Here is a 26,352-nt window from a genome sequence, read left to right as displayed (position 1 = left end):
ATAATCAAATACAAATTAAAATTAAAATAGAAATTACGAATCAATCTAAGCCATTAGATCTACCTAATCTAATGGTCCCCCTAAATCACCATACCCAACTACTCTGCATCCTCTCACACCCAATTTCAACTTTTCCCCTTCGTTTCCGTAATTTTTTTTTAAAATCCGATTTCACTGTATTTTTCTACATCTCTCAACGATCGATTTGAATACCATATGTGTTATATTTCGAATTAGTTTTTTTTTTAAAATTACTTGGTTTCTAGTTTTTATTTTAAATTGGTTTTTATTGGAATAACCCCATATATATATATATATATATATATATAATTTTATTTTTTTTGAATAATTAAATTTATATATCTTACAATCAAATCCAGGATGGGACGATATCTGATAATCTCATTGTAACATATTTAAAAGGGAGCCGGTTTGGAGAGCGATATTTTACATAAAAGATCATTTTAATATATATCCAAATATAATATCTGTTAATAATCGTTGTCGAATCGTTTATACATACCATCTTCCTGTGTTAAATGTTAAATGAATTACAATGTAAATGTCCTTAAAGTTTTTGTGTGGCTTATGAGACATTAGGGTTTTGAGTAATGATGAAGTTGATCCTTTAATTTTGAGACCTTTTTGTACTCAGCCTTTATTATTATTTTTGGCCAAACTTTCCTCTTTTATCATTTCAATATAACCCTAGCTAGCTAGGTTAGGTTTTTTAAATACTCATGTACGTAGCCGCTAGTTTTGATTGTTCTCTTCTTTTTCGAACCCTCTCTCTCATTTACGATCATTGTAAATACCACCTTAATGCCTTACAGCCTACATTACTTTGAATTTGTGCAAATTACAGTGGCTATGGAGGATCTTTTGGATGATGAAGCACATGTGTTACACATAAAAAAGTTTGTATATATAATTTAGACAATATTTTCAATAAATTTGCTAGATATATGGCTGTACCAATTAAAAACGCATGTATATCCAAGACGTTATTTGTTAGGAGAACAAGTCACTTTTACAGATCATAGTCCTTTGCTTCAGCCGGTCAAAGATTTATGGTTGAGTGGAGTTGAGCATAATTTAAAAAACGTTGCTTCCTGGCCTTGAAATATTACAAGCACAATTACAAAACATCTTTAACTAATAATGCACTACCAACTTGTGGTCCTGTAACTTGACTTTAATTAATTAATGGTCTATTCTTGCTAATCAAATTATCATAAGCTTGATTCTGTTAGCCATATGTATATGCATGATCTATAACCCATCCGATTACCTCAGCCGGTTGTGATCGAGACTTTGAAAATTTATAATCATGAGATTCATGGTTTGATTTCAGCACAACACTCGGATTTGGATGATCCTGAATTTAAGCGGGATTAAAGATTTGGGTTGTTGTGGACTCCGACCCAAAATCTCATATTCAGTTTTAGTGGAGATCATACTGGTAAATTATCGTGATAGTTGTTGAGTTAGTAAGCAAAGTGGTCCGAACACTTTGATTAACAAAAAGAATATACATATGATGATGATCTATATATATATGCATGGATGCATAAGTTCTTTTAGCTTGACGGTTGCATGGAGGGACATCATCAAGACATTGACGGAATTACCAAGTCATTCCTAACAAACAAAATTAAATTATCAGCGTTTGAAGATTTCAAACCTCGCTAACAACCATATTTGACGATAATCTTAATATACATATATCAATCTGAAAACATGAAAAAATGTAGCACTAGGGTAACTATTCTAGTACTAGAAATTGGACTAGATCATGAGATTATACATCATAGTATGAGCCACAAACAAAATCTTGGAACAAAAGAAGAAAATCTAAGTGATGTACGATGCACCTTCTCAATATTTTACCTATACGTATATTGTGACATAAATGTTGATCATATCGGAGATAAGAAGAATCTAAATCATAAATCAATGCCTTGTCCCATGAGAAGTCCAACACAATCTATATAGTAGATTACAAAAGATCCTTCTGATGTTGGCCTATCTATAGTTTGTGACCAGTTACTCTTTTTTGGAATTTTAACAGTAAATAAATGCTACTAGCTATCTACCACAAAAGATACGTTTGAAATTCGTCGACCCTGATTTAATTAAGGTCCACAAGAATAATCGTACACCTGTGAGTGCATGTGTATTTCATGCATGTTCATTGTGTGGGTTAATTGTGAAGAATCTTTTGCTTATACAAATGAAACATGGGATTAAAAGTCCCGATGCTTGTTGAAATAAGTGAAAGAAGCCTATCATCATTCTTGTCCTTCTGTATCTTTGAAATTTCATGCAAAGTTTCCCTTTCTTATCATTTTTTTCCCTATAAATACAAACCATTTTCTTACCTCCTTCACCCCCCCCCTCCCTGCACTCACAACTCTCTCTCTCTCTCTCACTCTCTCTCTCTCCCTCCCGCCCTCCCTCCCCCCCCCCTCCCTCAATCTTTTTTTATTCTCTCCCCCCTCCCTCTCTTATCGAATAATGTCGTTTATTATATCTAGTTTAATCTCGATACTAGGGAGGTACTTAAAGCCATTGATAAAAATAAAATCTAGCTCAGTAATTCCTAATCATTGGAGCACTCTCAGCTGCTCACTTCGAATTACAACTAATCTTCAATTCGGTTCTGATGCCATAAAGATGGCCTCCACTGATTTCGGAAACATAATAACATCAAATATTCCATCAGCCGTCCTCTTTCCTTCTCATATTGACGACATTATTAATCTTATAACTCTATCATATACTTCAACAACCCCTTTCCCGATCGCGGCTAGAGGCCACGGGCATTCTGTGAGAGGTCAGGCCACTGCTCGTGACGGAGTTGTGGTGGACATGAAATCTTTAAATAATAGTAGCGTGGGAACTACGGTCTCGTGGAGTTCGTCATTAGGGTTTTACGCTGATGTTGGAGGTGAGCAGCTTTGGATTGACGTTTTAAGTGCCACACTTGAGCATGGCCTTGCTCCGGTGTCGTGGACGGATTATTTGTATTTAACTGTTGGTGGTACACTCTCTAATGCCGGAATGAGCGGCCAGGCGTTCTGTTATGGTCCTCAAATCAGCAACGTCCATGAATTGGACGTTATAACTGGTACATATTATAAATCTACGTGTTCTTAAATGTGTTCAATGACTAGGTTAAATCGAACATGCATGCATACACATGCATTCACAAGACGTCAAACTCTTGACCTCTTATCACCGAGAGTAGATGTGTCTTGACTAGCTAGGAAGCAGTGAAAGGAGAAATTAATTAGGAAGAAATATTAAATAATTCTACAATTATTCTATCGATAGAAGAAACATGCATTTAGAAATTTAGAGACATGTGTCACCTTCAAAGGTTTGTTAGAAGATTCCATTTGGTATTCATACTTTGGCAACTTTTTGGGCAGGAATTACAAGGAATCTACAAACAATAGTAAAATAGATACACATGTCGTATGTTTACTTGATCTTAGTTTGCTTGGGGGGCAGGAATCAGATTGTCTAGTCTAGGGGTTTTATAGATTCTTTGTGTTATTAGGTAGGTGTGCGTGTGTGTATACAGTCAAATGGAGCATATATCTATAGAAGTGACTCGTTAGTATCATTGTCTTTTCTTTGTTTATTTTTGTAGTCACTTCGAACAAGTACGTATAACTAATCACTTGTCTACTATTTAAGTTTATAATGTGTAGACCTTATTAATTTTGTTGTATTTGATGTGCACAGGGAAAGGGGAGTTTTTCACTTGCTCTAAACACATAAACAGTGAGCTTTTCTATGCAGTTCTAGGAGGTCTTGGTCAGTTTGGGATTATAACCCGAGCAAGAATTGTACTAGACAAGGCACCAAAAAGAGTAAGAACTATAAATTGAAACACTAGTACATGTCTTTCTTACAGACAGGTTTTATTTATTAAAAATACACGAAATGAAATTCGATACATGACATTTTCTTCAAGTATTTTATGGTGTAATATTGTTAATTGCAGGTGAAATGGGTGCGCATGCTGTACCATGATTTTTCTGCATTTACAAGAGATCAAGAACACTTGATTTCGATAATCGGAGTGGATTATGTGGAAGGTCATTTACTGATGAACCAGAGTTCTGCAAATAACTGGAGATCTTCTTTTTTCTCACCAAATGATGTATCCAACATATCATCTCTACTCAGTCAACACAAGATCATCTACTGCTTAGAAGTTGTCAAGTACTATGATGATCTCACCGTACACACTATTGACAAGGTACATCATTAAAAAATACAAAATCAGAATGCTGTAGCATTTTCCATTTTTATCCTAATTAATGTTTTGACAATACTGGATTACTGTCGCAACCGGTAGTTTTACAAGTTTAGTACCCGTCTGACACACAAAATTCAAGTACACTTTACGGTTTAAACCCGTCTAATCATTTTTCACTACAAACCGTTGTAGCCTGTAAAATCGTCTAAAAATTACACCAGTTTACATTTTTATATATATCCTTTTAAGTGGACGAATCTCTCTCACTTTTTAAATAATATACAGGAGCTAAAAGAGTTGCTTCAGGGGTTAAGCTTCAATTCAGGTTTCATGTTCCAGAAAGATGTTACATTAATGGACTTTTTGAACAGAGTCCGAAGTGGAGAACTGAAACTTCAGTCTCAGGGACTATGGGATGTTCCTCATCCATGGTTAAATCTCTTCGTACCAAAATCCGAAATTTTCGAATTCCATGAAGGTGTTATTGTCAATATGATCCATGCACGAAACATAACCAGAGGACCTGTTCTTTTGTACCCAACCAACAGAAAAGGGTAAATTACAAAAGTTTCTGGTTCATATATTAAATTACGCCTATTATGAAATTAGTCGATTAATAAATCTAATGCGAAAATTTGCTGAATTGCAGGTGGGATGATAGGATGTCTGCAGTTACACCAGATGAAGATATATTTTATTCTATCGGCTTATTACTTGCCGGTAATAATGATAATTGGAAGGCTATGGATGATCAAAACAACGATATCCTCGAGTTTTGCGAGAAAGCTGGGATTAGAGTTAAGCAGTATCTTCCACATTACACCACCAGAAGAGAGTGGATTAATCATTTTGGAGAAAAGTGGAATACTTTTCAAGAGAGGAAGACTCTGTTTGATCCAAAGATGATACTGTCCCCTGGGCAAAGGATTTTCCAATCTGTTTAAATCATTCATTCATGGAAGTATTTGTGAATTGTGAGCTGTATGCACGTACCTGCATGCATGTGAATGTAACTAGAATCTAGATATGGAGTGGTCATTTGTTGAATGGACTACAGCTTACATTGCATATCATATTTAGAAATGTGGATTATGTTTCTTATTAGTACAGTTAAACTATTGTTAATTTAGTACTCCCTCCGTCCCAGCCATTTGTATACAAATGATTTGGGCATGGAGGACAAGACATAATAGTTAAATAATGTTATTTTTGGAAATTTTGGTAAGATAGTGGGATGAGAGAGAAGAATAAAGTATAATTTAGTGAGAAAAAAGTATAAAGTTGGGTAAAGTGGTGGGACCAATCAATATTTAAGGGATAAAGTGAGTGTAGTGGGGTAAGTAGTGGATGTAGTTGATTTTTATATTATTAAATTTTTACTATTTTTGGTAAGTTTGAAATGTATAGAATTGAATGGAACATCCAAAAAAGGAAAGTATATAGAATTGAATGGGACAGAGGGAGTAGCTGTTTACTAGCTAGTTTGATATAAACTCAATTTTAGCCTGTATTTTTTTAGTTAACTGCATCTTTTTCTAAAGACCATACAGGCCACCCAATGTGCTCCTAAATTACTATATCAAAAGATACGGATCAGCTACTCAAACTCCAATCTTTGCTTTTGGAAAGATTCTCTTTTTGTTGACCACAAAAAGTATTTGCTTACATAAGGTGCCGATTCATGGGGGCATATTTATGTACGCGAAATCTCATATTTAATTATAAAAGTTGTCAATTACACATGTGACCTGTCAACATTTGGGGAAAAAATGAGAAATTTTTGGATACCTAGCATTTTTCTTAATATATTTCTGAGAGACTCTCTACAAATAATAACAACTATACTTTCATAAAAAAAAAATTGAATTTTGAAGTACTGGGAAAACCGAAAAGAAGTGAAGTATGGCTGATGCACATATTTCTGATACAGAAGTCATAATGGAATACAGAGTACAATAGGAAAAAGGTCTGAACCCCAAAACATCTGGCACTTGGTGTGTTCTATAACAATGGATGCTTTGTGAGCCTTAACCTGAAGTCTAAAAGAAAACTGAAAATCCAGTATTGTATCCAAATCATGTGTGGTTCAACACCCCCCCCCCCCCAGCTGCACCATGATATAATAGAAAGGAATAGAAAGGAACCAAAGATAATTTTAAGACTATTTTTTTATAGCTTAACTCTGGTTGGGTCGATTTAACCTTTGCTTATGCATCTTTGTTCTCCAGACCATCTTTAATGAAAGGCACAACTACTGAAGCTAATTCGGCTTGGTGTGAAGTGTACGAATGATTGGCTCCTTTTACTATGTGCAATTTGTGGTTCGGTATTATCTTGTCAAACTCAATTGCATCTTCGACGGGAATGACTTCATCATCAGATCCATGTACCGTCAAAACCCTGTGCCACAAACATATGTTATGTACATGTACATAGACTTTGAGGTAATCATATAAGCCATATCTATAACAACTAAAATGAAACAGGCAGAGGTCTGGTTTCTCTATATCATATCTATATCATATGGGATGGGACTACGTGAAGGACCAAGGATTATTACAAAATAACAAACATTTTTTTATTTACTAAATACTAATACATAGACTTTGAGATAATCATACAAGACATATCTATAACAACTAATATAAACAGGCAGAGCCTTGGTTTCCGTAAAATCTTATACGACTTTATGGACATGGGACTATGTAAAGGACTAATAATACAAGGATTGTAGTGACGGGACTATTGTGCAAGGATTATAATCTATTGGATTATAGTGATGGGACTATTGAGTAGGGGCTATAATCTCTACAAACAAACGTAGAAATTTTCTTGTTTGTGAAACAGATTTGGACAAAATGTTGTAAAAATACATGCGGGTAAAGAGACTTTTACATCAGAAAACTAATAAGTTTATTACCACATAGCATATATCAAATTTTTGAATCAAACACCTCAAGGTCTCGGTTTTGATGAGAACTTAACATGGCATTAGAGTTGGTTTCTATAGGTCCCTAGTTCGAGATGTAGAGGCCCCACTAATTCCCACATATCTTATGTACCTTTTGTTAATCCCCTAAACAGGACCACTGTTTAGAATCCACCATAATCAAACCGGTGGATGAACACGACACTACATCTGATTAAATCTATTATCCTGGAAAAGTTTACTCATTCACTCAACAGGTTTGATGAAGAGTGATTAATTATTAGTATGATTACTGGATGTAGAAAAATTTTGAAGTACTAATTTTCTGCAAATTCTTTTATAAGATGAAGTTGGCAAGGAATGCTAGTCATAAGTCATGACTCATAAAAAACCAACAAACTGCCAAATAAAAAATATATTAACAACTTCATCTGACCTGCATGTGGTGTCAATATTGAGGCAAGCCTCATGCATATTGGTATTTAAGCGTTCCATCAAACTTTCCTTGGTAACACGATAAGAATCCCCTGTAGAAAGAAAAACTATTAATTGGATGTACATTAGCATATGATGATAAATTTGCTCTAAAGACATTAATACGCAACCCAATGGTGCCTGGTTGCACGATTTACGGGGACTCGAATGCCTTTAAGACCAGTAGAGCTTGACCATTGCATACCCAATGACTGCCATGCAGAGATATATACAACATTCTGGCAGTAACAGATTTGAAGTATATTTCTTCCAATAATAAACTGGCAATACATTTTTAATTGATGCATGAACATAAGTTAAGCCAAAAGCAATGTCCACGCCAGTCTTAAGACACATATATCTGTGAGAACTTGCAACAATATTCATAATTTAAGGCAACCCCGTTTGAACTTGGAATACAACATTGCCCGTCACAACAAGTTGTCGATTCAAAGAACTAAATGATGCATAGAATTCAAGATCCTACTTAAGTAGTACATGGAATATGCATGTGATTATTTAATTATATTTCATGTTGTCAGATAACAATTCACATACCTCTAGTTTTAACATCGATGGATCCATCCTTCTCGAGCACTTGCAGAAAGTCTTTACCCAAACGATCTTCAATGCCTCGCTCTAGATTGTAACGGCCAGAAACATTGACAACTCTGTTGATATCGTGATACTTTGATGCGTAAACAAGCACCACATCACCCCCTGCAAGGATTGCTATCAACAGTTAATAAGCCAACAACATATCAAAAACAATAGTTTCTGGCTATCCTAGATACAAAAACAAATTAAAAGACGTATCTGTCATCAAAACAAGATAAAAAATAGATGCAGCAATCTGGTAGCAGTCATCCTGAGACTTGCATCTTGCTACCTGCCTTCCAGTTATATGTCGTAAAAAGCATTATCATATATAAAAAATATTATGTAATGAGGATTATTATGTTCAGATGCTTATCTTTTTATAATGGATTGTTGATTTTTTTGACAGCATTTCAGGTTAAGAAATCTTAATCTAACCGTTTTTACTGTAGCCTCGGATTAATTTTTGCCCTTTTTTTAATCAGTGTCAACCTTATCTAATTCACTGGTTTAAAGAACTATAAGCTCACACAAAAATCGTGTGCAATGAGTGATATAAATAACCAGACTCACTTGCCCAAATCTGTAATACTGACCTTTAAGGTTCTTCAACCATCAAAGTTTTTTCTCTCAACTAGATTATATTATCTTATCTTTTCTAATGCACATTAAAAAAGAAGGCGTAGTAAGAATTTGTTGAACATACATTGATTACACTGACTTTTTACATAAAACTTTTACATCAGTTAACGGGCAAACTAGTAAAATGATACGATAAATATTTTTTTTTCATGTTCCTCCTCCTAAGCAAATGTTTGAACCACAACAACTGTACAATTAACATAGCTTCCAAATTCAGCTTAGTTTCCTTAACGCATCATAATTTTTGACGTGACAAATAAATAAAGGTATATGATAAATAAGCTACTATTTTAAGCTCCAATTTGATATTTAAATTACATAATTACCCATAGTATCGGAGAGAGAGTTGCAGAAAGGTTGGGTATTTAAGTAATATTAATATCAAAATGGAGCTTAAATAGTAAAATGTAGAGCTTATTTATCCTTCAACGAGATATAAATGGAGGTTTTCCCCACAACTGAAGGGAAGAAAGTTGCATCATCTCTAAAGTGAAAAGGAGAGCAAGTAAAAAAGGGGTCTAAAGTTGCAAAAGAATGTTGTTAGATTCATAGTACAAAAGCTCAAACCTTTGCTGTGCCCAACAATTGCAATTACTACACGTTTCATTCCATTTAAGTGTTTAATTACAGCACACAAGTCATCAGCTTCTCTCCGATAGTTACCATACTCGAATGTGCCTTCACTTTCCCTGAAAACTGAAAATTAATAACTAAACAACAAATAATAATTTTTACACTGCAGTATATTTCAGAGTGTCACTTTAAACAATAAAACACCATATTAATTTTATTTGTACAATATTATTCAGGAAAAGGTTTACTGAATGCTACTATGTATTGATGCAAAAGGACACAAATAGCACGTAAAGGTATATTCACACTTCACATGAAGCGGAAAAGATAATATGTGTATCAACATTGAAGTATTCAAAATAAGCCGTAACCTGATTCATTTTTGAAAAGTTACCTACTTTAAGTATATTTATAGGTATGTTGAAATAACTCAAACGTTACTCCTATCAGTTGTACAAAACCACAAACTTACCCATTTCCAGCAAAATCAAAGCTGAACACACTAATCCCTTCTTTTTCTAAAGCGGCTGCAAGACTTGCAATAGTGCTACTTTCCTGCAGATAGATAGCAAATATGTAGCAAAAATTAGCATATTCACCAAAATGACATCAGAATAACAATAACTATTTGAGCATTTAGTCCCTAAATTTTTTAAAGAAAAAAACACAACTGTATCATCATAAGTAGGTTTTATGACATGATTTTGCAGGATTCAGTCAATGAGGCTAGTCTTATCTTCTGACAATTATATTGTAAAAAGAAGGAATTGGTGATGGGTACTAGTGCCGTTTAGAGCTATGAATAGGGATGGCAATTTGTACCGAACCGATGGATACCCGATCCGTACCGATCCGATCGGGTTTTACCGAACCTGAATATTTCGGGTTTGGATTCGGGTTCGGGTTTGATTTTTAAACCCGAACCATTTTCGGGTCGGGTTTGGTTTAAGGCATACCGTTTCGAACCCCACCCGAAAACCCGAAACCCGTTTCGTTCCGACCCGAACCCGAACCCGATCCGAAACCGGTGTTAATAGATAAATACTATTTTGTATTTTATAAGTGATAATATAATATATATAATATAATATATTACTAATATTAGTACTAAAAAATTAAACTTTTTACAAACTATTGCATTAAAGTTGTTTAAATATGTTTTTAGCAACATTTTCATTACAAGTATACTAAAGGTCAAGATTGTTGCATTATTTTACCAACAATTTTATTCATAGAGGTATATTATCCATTGTCTTCTCTGAACCCTCTAATTCAATCCCAAAAATTTCAATATCGTCATATTTATGAGCACTTTGCTCAAACCAGAGCCTACTAATTTTTCACTAGAGTTTGTGCAAATTAAGGTGCAATTTGATAGTGATCTACAAACCCGAATCCGACCCGAACCCGAACCCGAACCGAACCGATGGGTTCGGGTTCGGGTTTAGTTGTTCGGGTTTTTCCGGGTTCGGGTTCGGGTTTGGCAAAAATAATCGGGTTCGGGTTTGGTTTTTGCTAAACCCGTTTCGACCGACCCGATTGCCATCCCTAGCTATGAACAACCCTCTGGGTGCAGTCAGGATTCGGAGTAAAGTATTATTTGCATTTTAACTTACTTCCTCTTTCTTAGAATTAATTAAACAATTAAAACTGAGACTTTCCAAGTATAAAATTATACAAAGGGAGAGATGACTAAAAATCCGACTCGCTATTGTTGAACTCAGCAACTGTAGATATTCTAGCTCTTGTGGTGGCATTAAATGTACATGATTTCTCTGTTTAAGATGATAATTAGTAATGTATATCCACCCTTCAGAAAGAATTACTCACATGTCTGCATACTACAATATCAATAGAAATACCCATGACAATTACATGCACTTGCATATAAGTTTACAAGCCAATAAAAAATATGCATCAGTATTATGACCTAACACATGCAAAATAACATTGCCCTCTTGTAATGGAGGACATTGGACCTAAAAACTGAATAACAGACCTTTGTTGATCGAAAACCGTGACACAGGACTACAGTCTCCATCGTCCCACTTTCACGGAATACACCCACAAGCTTTTCACCATAGTTGTTTTGCACAGTAATTCTCTGATGCTGTTTTTCTGAAACATTGCAAATAGAAGGAATGAGTATACATTACAGGATTTACTTAGCACTAACTAAATCTGTGATGCAATCTGAGCAAATATATATCTGGCATAAAGGGGATTACACATAGTAAACCTTGAAACCAATCAAACTATATTTCACTCATAGAACCGATCCTTCCAGCGAAAAAAGAAGGATTTTCGGTTCCCTAAAAATAAGTTTATTGGGGATGATTTAAAGAAAGAGGTTCAACAAACAGAGACAACTAAGAATTACATTATTCATAAAATTTAAAAAAAATCAGGATTAAATAAATTTATCCTGCAAGATCATTATATCATAAACCCACTCACACGTATCAAACCCGAAAATCATATTTTATTTCATGAACACTCAACTTTGCATAGTACTTATATAAACGCATTTATCTGTATCAAACTCAATTGCATAAATTTCACATGGTAGCTAAACCTCCAAAGTTTTCAAATTTAATAATAAAAAATACAATCTATCGATATGGCTAATCATTAGGATCCCTGCAAATTCTTAAGTTACCAATATAATCAAAAACCATCAACTCCTATTTGTGTGTATACATACAATTATATCATAATCATACATAAATCATTCTTATACACACATGGGCAATCTAAAAAAACAAAATTTAGGCAAATCAAGCTGTATATACACATGGGCCACTAAATAACAAACTTTAAGCAAATGAAGCTGTAATATACCCATGGGCCACTTAAAAATACAAACTTTAGGCAAATCAAGGTGTGATATATACATGGGCTATTTAAAAATACAAACTTTAGACAAATCAAGAAGTGAATTGAGGAAAAACAAGAAAGTTGATACCTGGGGTTTGTTCAGAGTGAGTGGAAGTGGTGGAGTGAGCCATGTTTAGAGTTGTGTGTAATTTGTGATTGCGTGAAGGTACTATGTAGCAGCTTGTCTGTTTAAGAATCTGGTAATCTAATGGAGCCGCCTTTTTGGTAATAACAATATTCCATGGAAAATTATATAGAATTGCCCCCATTGCCATTATAGTCACATTTTTAGAAAAATATTGAGGGATATTGATATTTCAACTCATGCCCAAATAGAAGAGGTTTTTACCAAAAGACAAGAATTACTCAAATTTTATAGTTAAATAATAAAATTATACTAGTAATTTTATTTTATGGGCGCTTGTCCATGTTCATAGCGAAAAAAATTTAACTTTTCAATATTAATTCTATGTGCGAAAAAATAAAGCACAAATAAAATAACAAATACTGGCGGAAATTTTTGACTGAAAGATAACCATAGACTAGGGGTAAGCCAACAAAAACCGAAAAACCGAAACCGGACCGAAAAATCGAAAAACCGCACCGAAAAAAACCGAAACCGACAAAAACCGTAACCGAAACGAACCGACCGGACGGTTTGGTAACGGTTACGGTTTTATCCTTAAAACCGAACCGAAAAACCGAACCGCTAATATTATTTTAAAATATTTATATATATTTATTTACTTATCTATTTTATACAAATATGAGTATATGATACTTGCCAAATTTATATAAGAATTTTAAAAACCTTTTGTGATTGGATCCGTAGATGGATTATGATAGTCATTTACTTGCACTTGGACTTGTCGATAGTCATTCATATTATAACTCTATTAATTCATCAATACGAATCCCTCATTTAACGATGCTACTTGTTTGTTACATTATACTAAATAATTAATTTTCTTAGATTTATATTAAATAACGTCTATAAATATTCTTAGTATTATATTAAATAATTATTTTTTAAAAAAAAAAATAAAAATCGAAAAAAACCGAAACCGATAAACGGTTAACCGAACCGAAAATAACCGTTCCGAACGGTTCGGTTACGGTTAATAGCTAGAAACCGAACCGAACCGTACACACCCCTACCATAGATGGTTTCATGGACCGGAACCCATATTCTAAATACTCTTTTTTAAGATTATAGATCAGGATCCATCTGTTCAAGAATTTGGTAGAAATTCTTATTCAAGCAATATAACAATAAGCAAGTAATTTCAAAATGGGTTAATGACCTGTTAAAACCATCTATGTTTGCATGGCCTTTTCCAATAGCACAAATGTCCATGAAATTGCTTTTTGGATAAATTTTACACGAATCGTAAATGGAAGGCAACAATTTTGCATTTGAATCATCTATATATCATATCTCAAACTGCAAAAAATACTGTGGAATGACAAAGCTTCATTAGTTAAAACTGCAGAAACCCACCAACACCTCCTGTGCGGTGTTCCCCGGTATAAATTACAGTGCAAACTACATTCTGGTTCACAAAAACATTCATAAAAAAAGTCCAGAATGCAGAATCTAAGCACGCCTTTTACTCAAACGCCAAGAATTAGGCTCGTGATATCTGTCGTAAAGTGGTTCAATGCGTTCTTGACGTTTGCGTTTGCTCATTTTGGTAGGATCTGCCACTTTAAAGAATCGGGGTGCCAGCTCCACAAGCCACTTGGGATCAACAACAGTAACTTCACGCATGTACTCTTTTGTTGTCATTACCAGTTCATGGTAGATGACCCAATCTGGTTGTCTTTGAAAAAGAGCACTGCTGGGATGAATGTAAACTGGCTGATTCTCCACTAGAGTGCGGTACCCCTCCTGAGGATCCTTTCTAGCTGCATGGAAGAAAAATCCTGCTGTAATGGCCTTCCTTATCTTCATATAGTTCTTCCCAGCACTCACAATATCCAATTTGTACCTGAATAACCAAAACACGAGTCAAAAACATGAAACAAACATACCCGGTGTATCCCTCAGTATCTATGGATGAATTGAGACAAACTATTAGACAAAAAAACATTTTGGAAGTAAATACATTCATGCGATTAAAAGGACTCGTTTGTAAAAAAGTTTGTTCCACCAAAATGTGTGCTTTTTAAAGCGGGTGTAGCCCAATACGTAGGCAAGTACTGCTGCACTAGACCATGAGCTTCTAAAAGTAGTGTAGTAAGCTTATTTTAATACAGGAGAATTTTCTAGAAAATCAAATTAATCTATTGAGAAAATGCTGCCTGTTTTGGACTTCAATTAACATAGGCAAAGAAATGAGTGGCAAAAGGAAAGGTTGATCCGAGCATGCAATGATAGACTTGCATGTTTTGTGTTGAGAACAGGCTAAAATATTTACAAGAATCAGGAACTAAGTAGAGTTCTACTTGCGCAGTTGCAAATACAAAACTAGAGCCAAAAATACATCCAATCTCTAGCACCTCGGAGCCTAAACAAACCAGCTTTTCAAGAAATCAATGCATGACCAAAAATCATTAATCGTACTTGGGGAATTAAGACATATACAAGGAACATAATAGGCATCTAGATGCCAGAATATATATAACAGACACACAAATCTTGCCAACAACGAATGTATTGGGCTTCTATATGCTGGAATATATATACACACACACAAATCTTTTCTTGCCACCAACATGTGTGCATGTATCACACACATACAATTTGTATACTTCTCTTTATTTTAGTGAATTTGCATGTGTGTATGTGTGGGTTAGCTCACAAGTGAGCTTGCAAGTGGGAACAGAAATATCTACCATTACAGTATTTGGTAAACCACTAGAAATCAATTGACTTGACATTGACTGGTAAAGTAATAACAGCAAGAAAGATATACATACCTGTCCATGATCGAAAGGAGCTGCTTTCGCACATCTTGAGCCCTCCTTAATGATCGAGATTGAACAAAATTCTCAAAACACCATGGTCCAGAGAAATTTTTTGCTTTCCAAGCCTCGTATACAGCGAGCAATGTAAGATGGTCTCCTTCAGGTTGGAAAAACTTGGCCCTTTTTTGGTCAGCTTGAGCTTGCTTTTCCCTAGGTCTGTAGTATACATTACCAGTCTGAATCATTGCTATGATAGTCAGAATCTCATCACTACAACCAAGATCTACACTTGCTAGGAGCATCTTGGATAATGGAGGATCCATAGGAAACTCCGCCATTTTCCTACCCATTTTGGTGAGAAGCCCCTCTTCATCCAGAGCTCCAAGGCTATATAGCTGTTCCATAGCAGAAATGAGAGCTTGAGGAGAAGGAGGGTCCATAAAATCAAATGATAGAAGGTCGTTTATTCCCATTGCTTTCATGTTCAGAGTAGTGACACCAAGATTTATTCTCTGGATTTCAGGTATTGAGGTAGGGGACATCTCATTGTGAAAAGCACTCTCTGTGTAAAGGCGGTAACACTTGCCTGGTCCAGTTCGTCCTGCACGCCCAGCTCGTTGCTTTGCCGATGCTTGTGAAATGGGAGTTATGACCAGTGAATCAAGCCCCTGTTTAGGATTGTAGACATTTTGCTTTGCAAAACCAGGGTCAATAACATAATATATTCCATCAATTGTCAGTGAAGCTTCAGCAATATTAGTTGCAACTACAACTTTCCTCTTCCCTGGGGGAGCAGGATCAAATATCCTAGACTGCATCTCACTTGGTAAAGCACTGTAGACTGGTAAAATAATAAGCTCAGGTATATTCTTGCCCAACCCCTTCATCCTTTCATAAAGACACTGACATGCATGATCTATCTCCTCCTGGCCTGTCAAGAAGACAAGGATGTCTCCTTCAGGTTCTGTCAGATGAATCTGCATGACTGTGATTAGTGCTGCATCTAAGTAGTCACTTTCCGGCTGTTTGGTATACAGTATCTCTACAGGAAAAGTTCTTCCAGGAATTGTGAAAATATTGCAACTAAAGAAATAACCTGAAAATTTCTCAGCATCCAATGTGGCAGATGTTACGATTAATCGAAGGTCTGGTCGCCTTTTCACTAATCTTTTGAGTAGCCCAAAAAGAATATCAGTGTGAATTGTCCTCTCATGTGCTTCATCAAGCATTATGATAGAGTATTGAGATAAATTCTCATCAATGAGAATCTCTCTCATAAGCATACCATCAGTCATGTACTTTATAACAGTGTCCGGACCTGTGCAATCCTCAAACCGAATGGCATAACCAACTTCCTCCCCTAAACGACACCCAAACTCTTCTGCCACTCTCTTAGCGACAGACATTGCAGCAACTCTACGAGGTTGAGTACATCCAATTTTACCGCTGGTAGTATAACCTGCTTCAGCTAAGTACTGGGTCACCTGAGTTGTCTTGCCTGAACCTGTCTCACCAATAACCACCAGAACCTGATTGTCATGTACTGCTTGTACAAGTTCTTTCTTCAACTTGTATATAGGTAAACTCTTCCTCTGATCTTGTATGGACAGCTTTGACCTCTGCCCAAAAGTGAGAGCTGAACCAAAAGCATCTTTCTTCCATTCAGGCATGTCGTATGCAGACAAACCAACACCCCTAAGCTCCTGCGCTAGATGCCTCTCACCTGTTTCAGGCATTGGATCTTCCCACGGCCTGTTAAGATCTTTGGGAATAGAATCTAGCATGGTTCTCTGTTGCTGCTCCCTCACTTCTCTCCTCTCCTTTATAAGAGCTGACTGAAGGGCTGCTGCACGGCTCAATGAACCCTCGGGATTCTTGAATATTTTTACCGGTGACATGTCCATAGAATATCGGGTTTGGCCGTTCAAAAAGGCTGGTTCGTCCTCATTCATCTCAATTTCTAGCTCTTCATCAGCACCTTCCTCTTCATAGAGGAGACCATCTGTTTCATCATCAAACATAGGATACTCCTTCACACTCAAAACACCAGAAGCAATCAGCTGCTGTGCTTCCCATCTTTCAGGCGAACTCATTCTTTTCAAGGGTCGGCGAGATGGAAGAGGAGCATCATCATCCGTAATTCTAATCCCAGAAAGCCCAGTCCTCGTAGTAGGCCCTCCATTATTCAACCCTGAAGGATTCATCCTACTATCCTCCGAGCTCTTCTTCAGAGGCAACAAATCTTGACCCGTATTCTGATCAACATCCCTCATCGACAAACTCAACTTCTGATTTGAAATCGATATCACCTTCACATACACCTCCTGATCCCGTTTCACAACATCCTTAGCGTTCGAAATCCTCCTAGTCGCCATCTGTGAAACATGAACCAACCCCTCTTTACCCCTAAGCTCATTCAACTGAACAAAACAACCCGTATCCATCACTCTTTGCACCCTCCCCTTATAAACCTGATACAGCTCCGGCTCACCAGACATCACCTTATCACGACACTTATCCCCATCTTCATAATCCCCATCTCTCTGTTTCCTCTCATTCCTATCCTTACCCCTTTCTTTCCCCCTAAAATCCCCGCTCCCATCTTCCCCATCTTCATCATACTCATCTCTCCGATATCTCTCCCCCCGATCCCCCCGCCGTTCTCTCCCCCTCCTATCCCCTCTCTCATCCCTCCTATCCCCTCTCTCATCCCTCCTCCTCTCCCTCTCATCTCGTCCATCCCTCTCCCTATCTCTCCCTCTCCCTCTATCATCTCTCTCGCGATACCTCCTATCCTCATCACCCCCATCTTTTTTCGCCTTCTCCTTCGCTTCCAACGCAATCTCTCTCTCTAATTCCTTAACCCTCTCCCTACTATCACTAATATTCAAAGCCGGGAACTTTGAATCACCACCGTCCTGACCCCTTTTCCCATCCCCACCCTTTTTCGACTTTACATTAGGTGGCAAAATAGCATGAATTATAGTCAAAAGAGTCCTAACAAAATAATCAGGCATCTCAGCACCATTTTCTTTCAATTTAACATCAAATTCATCAACAGATTCACAATCTCTACCTAACTCAGTTATAAATTCAGCCAATACTTTATCACCAAACCCTAAATGAGATTCAAGTTCTGTACATACCTTTGAAACTAATGAAAGATACTCAAGTTTCTTCAAGCCTTCATCTTTAACCTCAGACGCCATGTATACATACAACTATGTATGATAATTGGTGTAGAGATTGAATCTCAAGCAAATTTGAAGGTGAATTGATGATATGTGTATGATAATTGGTGTAAGATCGAATCTTAATGCAAGATTGATGGTGAATTGGGGAAAAAGTTTAAACCCTAGACTTGAAAATTGGGGATTAAAAGAGATGGTTCAATTTGTGTATATAGGTTTGATGTGTTGCAATTAGGTCAGCTATGTTTTAAATACAGATTTAACTGCATCCGAAATATTTTATTTTTTAAAATTATTTGTTTTTTTATTTCTTAAATTAAAAATATATTTTGCAGTAAAAATATAATTCAAAATCAATATTTTAATTTCCTTTAAAATTAAATTTTTAGTCTTTCACATGGGGTCTCTTATTTAATACGTATTTATTTATTATGGTCTTTTATTTAGTATACTAGTGACCATAATATACCAGAAAGAACAAAAAACTACTTTTAACAAATAATTAAAAATTAATTTTGAATTATATTTTCATTATCATAATTTATTTATAACTATAGTATATTTATGAAATTTACATGGATTTTAATATTATAATTTGGTTTTAAGACTTTGTAATTTTATGTATATAAATAAGTATTTACGCAAAACAAATTAATAAATGCGTACATTGCTTAACATAAAATAATGTTTTTGTTTTGTTAAATAACTTATAATTTAAAAATAATAAATAATTAATAAATTATAACTAGATAAATATTAATAAATTAGATATATGTCTGGATAATTTGACATATAAGTTAAAATTTAATTTACTTAAATGAAACATAATAAATAATTTATAAATGTTATTATATTAATTCGTAAATTTAAAATTAGATTAACATATAAAAATATTCATTTAAAACTAAGGGTTATATAAAACGAGGAATTAAAATAAATTAAAAAATAGTAAATTGTTATTAACATTCAAGTTATCAGGTTATAAGTTATAAAGCACGGGCTACTTTTATTCTATTTAGATTTTAATATTTCATTTGTAAGATGTCTTTCCTATTTTTTTTAAAAATTATTTGGATTTATAATTTTTTCTTGTTTAAAAAGTTCTTTTATTATTAAAAATTTCATGCTATTCTTTAAAATAGTGTATTTTTAAAAAATATTTATGTAATAATCTTTTTTTCTTAAATTTAGGTTAAAATATTTGTTAATATTTTATCTTTTTGTTTTAAAATTCACTAAATTATATATAGTATATTTTAAATACACAGGATAATATGATAATTTACAAAAAAAAAATGTGAGATATTATATTTATATAATTATTCTTTCCTTTCCCTACCTTTCATCCGCATCCTCGAAATTTGCCCGAGTTGGTGTAGTATCTCACTTTTGTTCCTTTTAATAGTTTTAAATTCATATTTTAATTAAAGAATTAAATTATTATATTGACGTCCAAACCATTGAAACTCTCTTATACTACTAGGATATAATAAAAAATTTATAAATTATGTATGGGTATTCAATGTTATTTATTACGGAGATTTTATGTGATTTGTCATGATGGTGAAAGAATTATGTTTCTTACTCACTAAGTTTATTGTGAATATTTTTCCTATTTATTTTTATTTTGTTGGTAGCTGATGTGCCGGTGCATGAAAAAGTAATTTATAAAAGTACGTGAATACTTAAATGTCTGGATAATTCTATTTATAAATTAGAGTTTTTTTTACTTAAATGAAATGAAATAAATAATTTTTAAATAATATTATATTAATTCGTAAATTTTAAATCAAATTAACATATAAATTTAACATTAAAGTTTGTACAAAAAGAAAAATTAAAATAAGTTGAGAACCCTTAGTCGTTATTAATAATCAACTTATTAGCTCATAAGTTATATAATTTCGACTTATAAACTCAGTCAACAAACACTTATTACATTTTGGGGGGTTTATAAGTTGTAAGTTGAGTTATAAGCGATGCACAAACGCATCCTCATAAACAAACAAGAACTAAAAAGGCATAATTTAAGTCGAAATTCAGGAATCAATTTTTTGTTTTAAAATATTATAATTGTTAAGATTTAAGTTTTATTTAAGGTTCAAATAACTCTCGAAATTTTTACATATCCAATAATTTGGGCCCATCTATTATTAATCATGATTTTGTTGCTGAATATATATGCAAAACATATATTGTTGCGTAAAATAATATTTGTGCAAGTGTACACAATCGACCAGTAAAATAGTAATAAATACTAAATATTGTTTCTCAAAAGCTGTATGTAAATAATATCCAACAATTGGGTTGTGAAAAAATGATTTTTTAATTTTCTAACTAAACTAATTAATTAACTAGAATAACTAACTAAATTACAGCAATATAATACTATAGCAAAATCACAATTCACTAACCTGAAATTCAATGATCATGGGTTTCTCTCTAAATCACTGTAGTATAGATTCTTTAGTCTGTCCTCAATTTAATTTTCAAAATACAAATAAGCACCAATTTCACACGGATATGCAAGTTAACAATATATCTATATAATCTTAAAAGCTACTATTACCCATATAAGATTTACCCATAAATTTACCCATGACCCATGATCCATTTTATTGTTACACATAAAACTTTATATTATACACATATCCATGGATCTTTCACATTTAAATCCATTTAACCCATATAGAAACTAAACTAACATATCAAGTTATACACCTAAACTGCTCCCTAATTATAACAACTGAATTTTTTGAATTTTTTTGAATTGTATTATTTCTAAACATGATAATGCTGTTAAAACTTGATAACCCACTAACTGATAATGCTTATACGGAAATCAATACATTCCTGATTTATCATCTCTCACAATTAATTTTTTTAAATTCAAATTCTTATCTCACAGTCAATCTTTTTATTTATTTATTTATTTCTATTCCATCTCTTATCTCTGTTTAATAAGTCTTTTGCTTTGATTTTGTATTGTTTGTATATATATATATATTCATATTTGGGTGATTTATGCATAAGAAACGATGATGAACCCTAAATCAATTAATTCGAAAAGTGTTAATTCAGGTATGTATATGTATATATGCGTGTCTGTATATATGATATTATGTGTTAGTTTGGAAAAGATCTTCAAATTTTTTGCTTACCTATATTTATAATTTAGTTTTCTTTGATTTGTACAGAAAATAAATAAACAGATATAACAGGTAAATAATTTGATATCATGGAGGAGGTATGTATATACTTTTACATTTATCTTAATCTGTACCTCCATAGATGAGGTATTTTAAAAATGATGATAAAAATTAGTGATTTTACCTAAGATATTGTCTGATTGATTGTGTCATGTAATCAATATATGTTTACCTACTGCTTGATCTGGTGTCTCAGTGAAATGCTTATATTTTGAGGATGTATATTTAATTTTGTGCAGAAAGTGAATAAATTGATACCAATGATGAATAATTTGATTCCATGAACGAGGTATGTGTATATGTACTTTTATGTTTATCTTGATATGTACATGTTATATATGATTGATTTTCAAATTCTTATTCTGGTATTTTAAAACGATGATGGAGTTTAGTGATTTTTCCTAAGATATTGCCTAAGATATTGTAGCAATTAAATATTAAGTTTGAAATTTTTTGAATTCAAAATCGTAACTGATTATATATGTTATTCCCAGTGGACTAACAATGAGATTTACAGAAGGGGGGTTGAATGTAAATCTCAAAACTTTTTCAAGTTTTGAGCAGTTTCTAAGGCTAAGTGTTTTAGAGAGCAAATGTGTGTGAATTGCTTGAAGCTAATACAGACAGATATATATTCAAACACAAATGTAAAGAACACAAAGAACTTAAAAACTTTTCTGGTGGATTTGTTGTTCCACCAGAGATGTGTTATTTCTAGAAAATCTGTGATTCAAAGAATTAAATCACAGTTGCTTCATAGTACAAACTAGATGATTTTCTCTCTGGATTTTTCTAAACAGCTCTGGAAAATTCACATCTAATTACTAGCTGCTACTTGGTTTATATATCACCAAGTTTACAAGTGAAGACAAAACTGTAAAATACAATTAAAAAGGCTCTTCACATGTTTCTTCTTCATTTCTCTATCCAATGCAATTTAGGTTTAGTTGTTAATCTTTGAATACTCCTTTGTTTGCACCAGAATGGAAATGCTGCATTTTCTTGATTACTCCTAGAGGCTGCCACATTCCAGTTTGTCTCTGTCAACCCATGTGCCTCTGTCAGCTTATGAATTGTCACTATCAACTACTATTGAACTAAGCATCCGTTGAAGCTTTCATCCGTTGATGCCTTATCCGTTGAGACTTTATCCGTTGAAGCTTTATCCGTTGATGCATTAGCAGTTGAAGTCTTATCCGTTGAAGCACTTATCCGTTGAAACTTTAGAGACGTCCGTTGAAGCTCTGTTTCTTATCCGTTGAAGGTCTTCAATATCAGTTGATACTTCTTCACTTATATAAAATTACAAGGCATGAAATATTTGCAATTAGCCCTCCTATTTGCATATCCACTAGTAGTCAGCATGACTGATAATTTCCCACAACATCTAAGAATTACAACTTGAATCCAAAGAATGAAATATGCTACAATACTAAACTTATTTCTAAGTAAAGCTACTCCTTCAACGGATAGCCAAGATGGTCTTATCCGTTAGAGGCTACAAACACTAAATTTCTACTTAAGTGTTTTGTTTAACTTATCATCAAACTAATACACATATTCCTAACAATCTCCCCCTATTTATGTCTACTAGAACTGTAGGCATAAATTTGGGTTTAGCTTGATGATAACAAAACACTTGACAAACATATTAACTGTAATAAAGCATAAATTCAAAAGTGCTGCAAAAATGTGTATGCTGAGATGGAATTGAAGAATTACATTGTTTCCAAGGGTGCTCCTTTAGCCTGAGCAGATTAATTTCTTTTCCTTTGATCCCTTATTTTCTTTCCTAGCCTTCTGTCATTCTCCTCTATTTGAAGTTGAAGTTGTCTGTAGAACCCAACTTCATCTTCTTCATTGATGTCCAACTTAGATTGCATATCCTTGAGAGTTTCATTACTGGCAATCTTGAGCTGATCTTCAAGTCTGAAAAATCTTCTGACTCCTTTGTTGTCTCTGAACTCCATCAACCAATGAGGTGATTTGTGAACTGTAATTCCTCTTTCTTGAATGAGTAATGTTCTAGGCAAGGCATTGGGCTCCCACCAAGTCTTCCTTATGTTGGCAATCTTGTTGAGAATCTCAGTCTTGGCAGTCCTGGTAAAGCCAGAATCCCTTTTTATGGCTGAGTAGACTCTAACCAAGGTAGAGTAGCCTACATTCAGAATTCTGTAGAAAGGCCAAGTTCTTTCCCCACTTCCTTTGTATTTGAACACTAGTCTTTCTGGTAGCTGTCTATAGGCATCTATTCCCCTTACTTCCTCCAGCTCATCCAGATAGAGTTCAATGTCTGAAAATTCCTTTATGTCACAAATGTAAACATAATCATCCTTAGAGGCTTGTGGCTTAGGCTTAGGCTTCTGAGTGAATTTGATTGAGGTTAGAGGAGGTGTTGATTTGATTTTCCTTTTCTGTTTCTTTGAAGGTGGATAAGTGGTTAAGAAGGTGGGCAATTTGATGGTGTCCCAATCAATTGGTTCCTCCTTAGGAGTGATTGTTTCACCATAGATGTTTATGAAAGGGTCAGGCACAATTGGTTCAGGAATAGAAGGTAGTGGTTTGGATTTTGATTGGGTTTCTTCAGTCTCATCTACCATCTTTCTTTTTGCATTGGCCTTATTTCTGTTCCCTTTCTGTCATTCCTCTCTTTTCTTACTTCTTTCCCCCACATCATCACTAAACACATCCCCCATACCTACATCTTCACTCTTGTCTTCAATTTCTTTCTTTTCTTCAGCTTGACTTGACTTTAGCTGTTTTTCAAGATTTGCTTGTGCTCTTTTGTCAGCCTTTAGCTTTTTGGCTTCTTCCTTCAACCTTCTAGCTTCTTCCCTCTTGGCTATTGAGAATTTGGGATGTCCTTGCATCACACAGATGCTCTTTCCCTCTCTAAAGATAATAGCCATGTTCATCCTTTTAACCACATCCTTGGTCTCTTTGTGCTTTCTGATACTTCCACCCAAAGTCTTGTGTTCATTAGGCTTTGGAAGAGGAAAATCCACTTCTTTCATCTGAGAAAAGCTTAGAGGATTCTTTGTAGAGTCCTTATTGGATCTGTTGTTGGGCTTGAGAACCATAGGTTTCATATTCTTGGAAGAAGTTTCTCCAACCTTATTCCTCCTTACTGGCTTGAACTCCATAATGATTGATTCCACCTTTGTGCTATGCTTCACAGATTGTGATTTAGAAGCTGTAGAACCAAAAATTTGTTGCACCTTTTCATCAATTTTCCTCCTTTGCTCTTTGACTTGCAATTCAGCTGCTGCTATCTGGATTAGATCAATTCCATCAAACTTTCCTTTGATTTGAATAGTTGGAGAAGTGATGATGGCAGGAATTAGCACTTTAGATATTTAAACTGTTGTTGATGGCTCTCCTTCCCTTTCCCCTTCCCTTTTATTCTCCCCCTTTTTGTTATCATCAAGGGTAGGGGACAAGCCTTGTGCTTTTGCCAGCTGCATTAGTAAATTTGTCTGAGTTTGTTGATTCTGAAGAATGGTGACCATAGAGTCTTCAATGATCTGAACTCTGTTTTCCAACCTGGCCAGCCTCTTGTTAGCATCAGATTCTCTCCCCAATCTCACTAACAAATCTTGCATAGTACCATAGGGCATGACTGAATCCAACTTCTCAGCATTGTAGGATTTCAGATCAGTAATATCCTGCTTGAGTTCATCCACACTTAGATTCTGTCTGATATGCTGCAACTGCAAGAGATGCAGAGAGTCTAGATGAGCTTGAAGAATTGCCTTTGGACCAGCATCTGTAGTCTCCTGAAGGGCCTTCTGTATAGACATAACTTGCTTGACCAAAGCTACACCAAACTGTCCTGGTGTAGATTCCTTTGCCCATGCCCATTCAGGTAGATTTGGAATAGAACTTGGGCCTGCTGCTCCCCCTAAGTTCATGCTCTCATCCAAAGAATTAGAGTCATCATCATTAGAATTTGCTCCAAATTCTTCAGATGGCTCACCAGCTTGAGAAGGCAGCCTACTAACAGCAGCTTTATCTCTGAGAAGAGATTCTGAAGTGTGTACAATATTCAAAGTCTGTTCTGCCTCCACATTGCCCTGAGCAGCCAACAATTGATAGGCTGGAACAGGGTGAGTAAAAGTGTCAGCATCCAAGGAAATGTTATCAATTACAGCTTTGTAATGTTGCTGAAATTGTCTTTCCTTTTCTGCATCATCCACAATCATTGACTCACTAGCAATGGCTGGATCCTCCCTTATAGCTTCTGTACCTGCCTTTCTCTCATTTTCTCTATTTTCTTGCATCAGGGGCTCCCTCTGGCTCACACACACCCTCACACCCTCACCCTCACCTTCTAAGGTGGCACTCCCCTCACTTACTTTTGCCATGCGGGAAGAAGTAGCATGCATATGTTGACTCTCAACCTCTCCTTTTGCCTGGGAGCAACCCAGCCTCTCACTCAAATTATCACTCCCTTCCCTCAAACCTAAAAGTGATTGAACAGTAACCATGTCTTCTACAGTTGGAATTATTTCTGTTATATGTGTAGAGACCATCAACGGATAGGGAGTATCCGTTGAAGTGGAAACTGATGGTATCAACGGATAACTGTTGTTAAGCTTATCCGCCGAAGAACAACCACTTGTCAACGGATGAGAGATATCCGTTGAAGAAGAAAAAGATGTAGATATTGAAAGTGAC

The 26,352-nt window shown here is 34.8% G+C and overlaps 3 protein-coding genes across 3 annotated transcripts; 1 reads left to right on the top strand and 2 right to left on the bottom strand.

Moving 5' to 3' along the window:
* Positions 1-2,475: 2,475 nt before the first annotated feature.
* On the top strand, positions 2,476-5,491 carry LOC141690382 (cytokinin dehydrogenase 3-like). The gene is made up of 5 exons (XM_074495188.1): positions 2,476-3,130; positions 3,754-3,881; positions 4,016-4,273; positions 4,559-4,827; positions 4,923-5,491. The coding sequence occupies exons 1-5, from the start codon at positions 2,518-2,520 to the stop codon at positions 5,215-5,217; spliced, it is 1,563 nt and encodes a 520-aa protein (XP_074351289.1). The 5' UTR covers positions 2,476-2,517; the 3' UTR covers positions 5,218-5,491.
* A 656-nt stretch (positions 5,492-6,147) lies between these two features.
* LOC141690383 (uncharacterized) lies at positions 6,148-12,666 on the bottom strand. The gene is made up of 7 exons (XM_074495189.1): positions 12,454-12,666; positions 11,488-11,606; positions 9,961-10,043; positions 9,483-9,604; positions 8,235-8,396; positions 7,639-7,729; positions 6,148-6,673 (listed from the first exon to the last, which is right to left on the bottom strand). Exons 1-7 carry the CDS (start codon positions 12,638-12,640, stop codon positions 6,481-6,483), a joined length of 957 nt encoding a protein of 318 aa, XP_074351290.1. The 5' UTR covers positions 12,641-12,666; the 3' UTR covers positions 6,148-6,480.
* Positions 12,667-13,717: 1,051 nt separating this feature from the next.
* Positions 13,718-18,676, bottom strand: LOC141693684 (putative pre-mRNA-splicing factor ATP-dependent RNA helicase DEAH5). The gene is made up of 2 exons (XM_074498837.1): positions 15,288-18,676; positions 13,718-14,356 (listed from the first exon to the last, which is right to left on the bottom strand). Exons 1-2 carry the CDS (start codon positions 18,482-18,484, stop codon positions 13,963-13,965), a joined length of 3,591 nt encoding a protein of 1,196 aa, XP_074354938.1. The 5' UTR covers positions 18,485-18,676; the 3' UTR covers positions 13,718-13,962.
* Between the last annotated feature and the right edge of the window lie 7,676 nt (positions 18,677-26,352).

Source organism: Apium graveolens, chromosome 10 (genome assembly GCF_009905375.1).
Source record: "Apium graveolens cultivar Ventura chromosome 10, ASM990537v1, whole genome shotgun sequence".
Taxonomy (NCBI): Eukaryota; Viridiplantae; Streptophyta; class Magnoliopsida; order Apiales; family Apiaceae; genus Apium; species Apium graveolens.
Note: the sequence above shows the minus strand (reverse complement) of the source record. Positions and strands in the feature narration are given on the sequence as shown.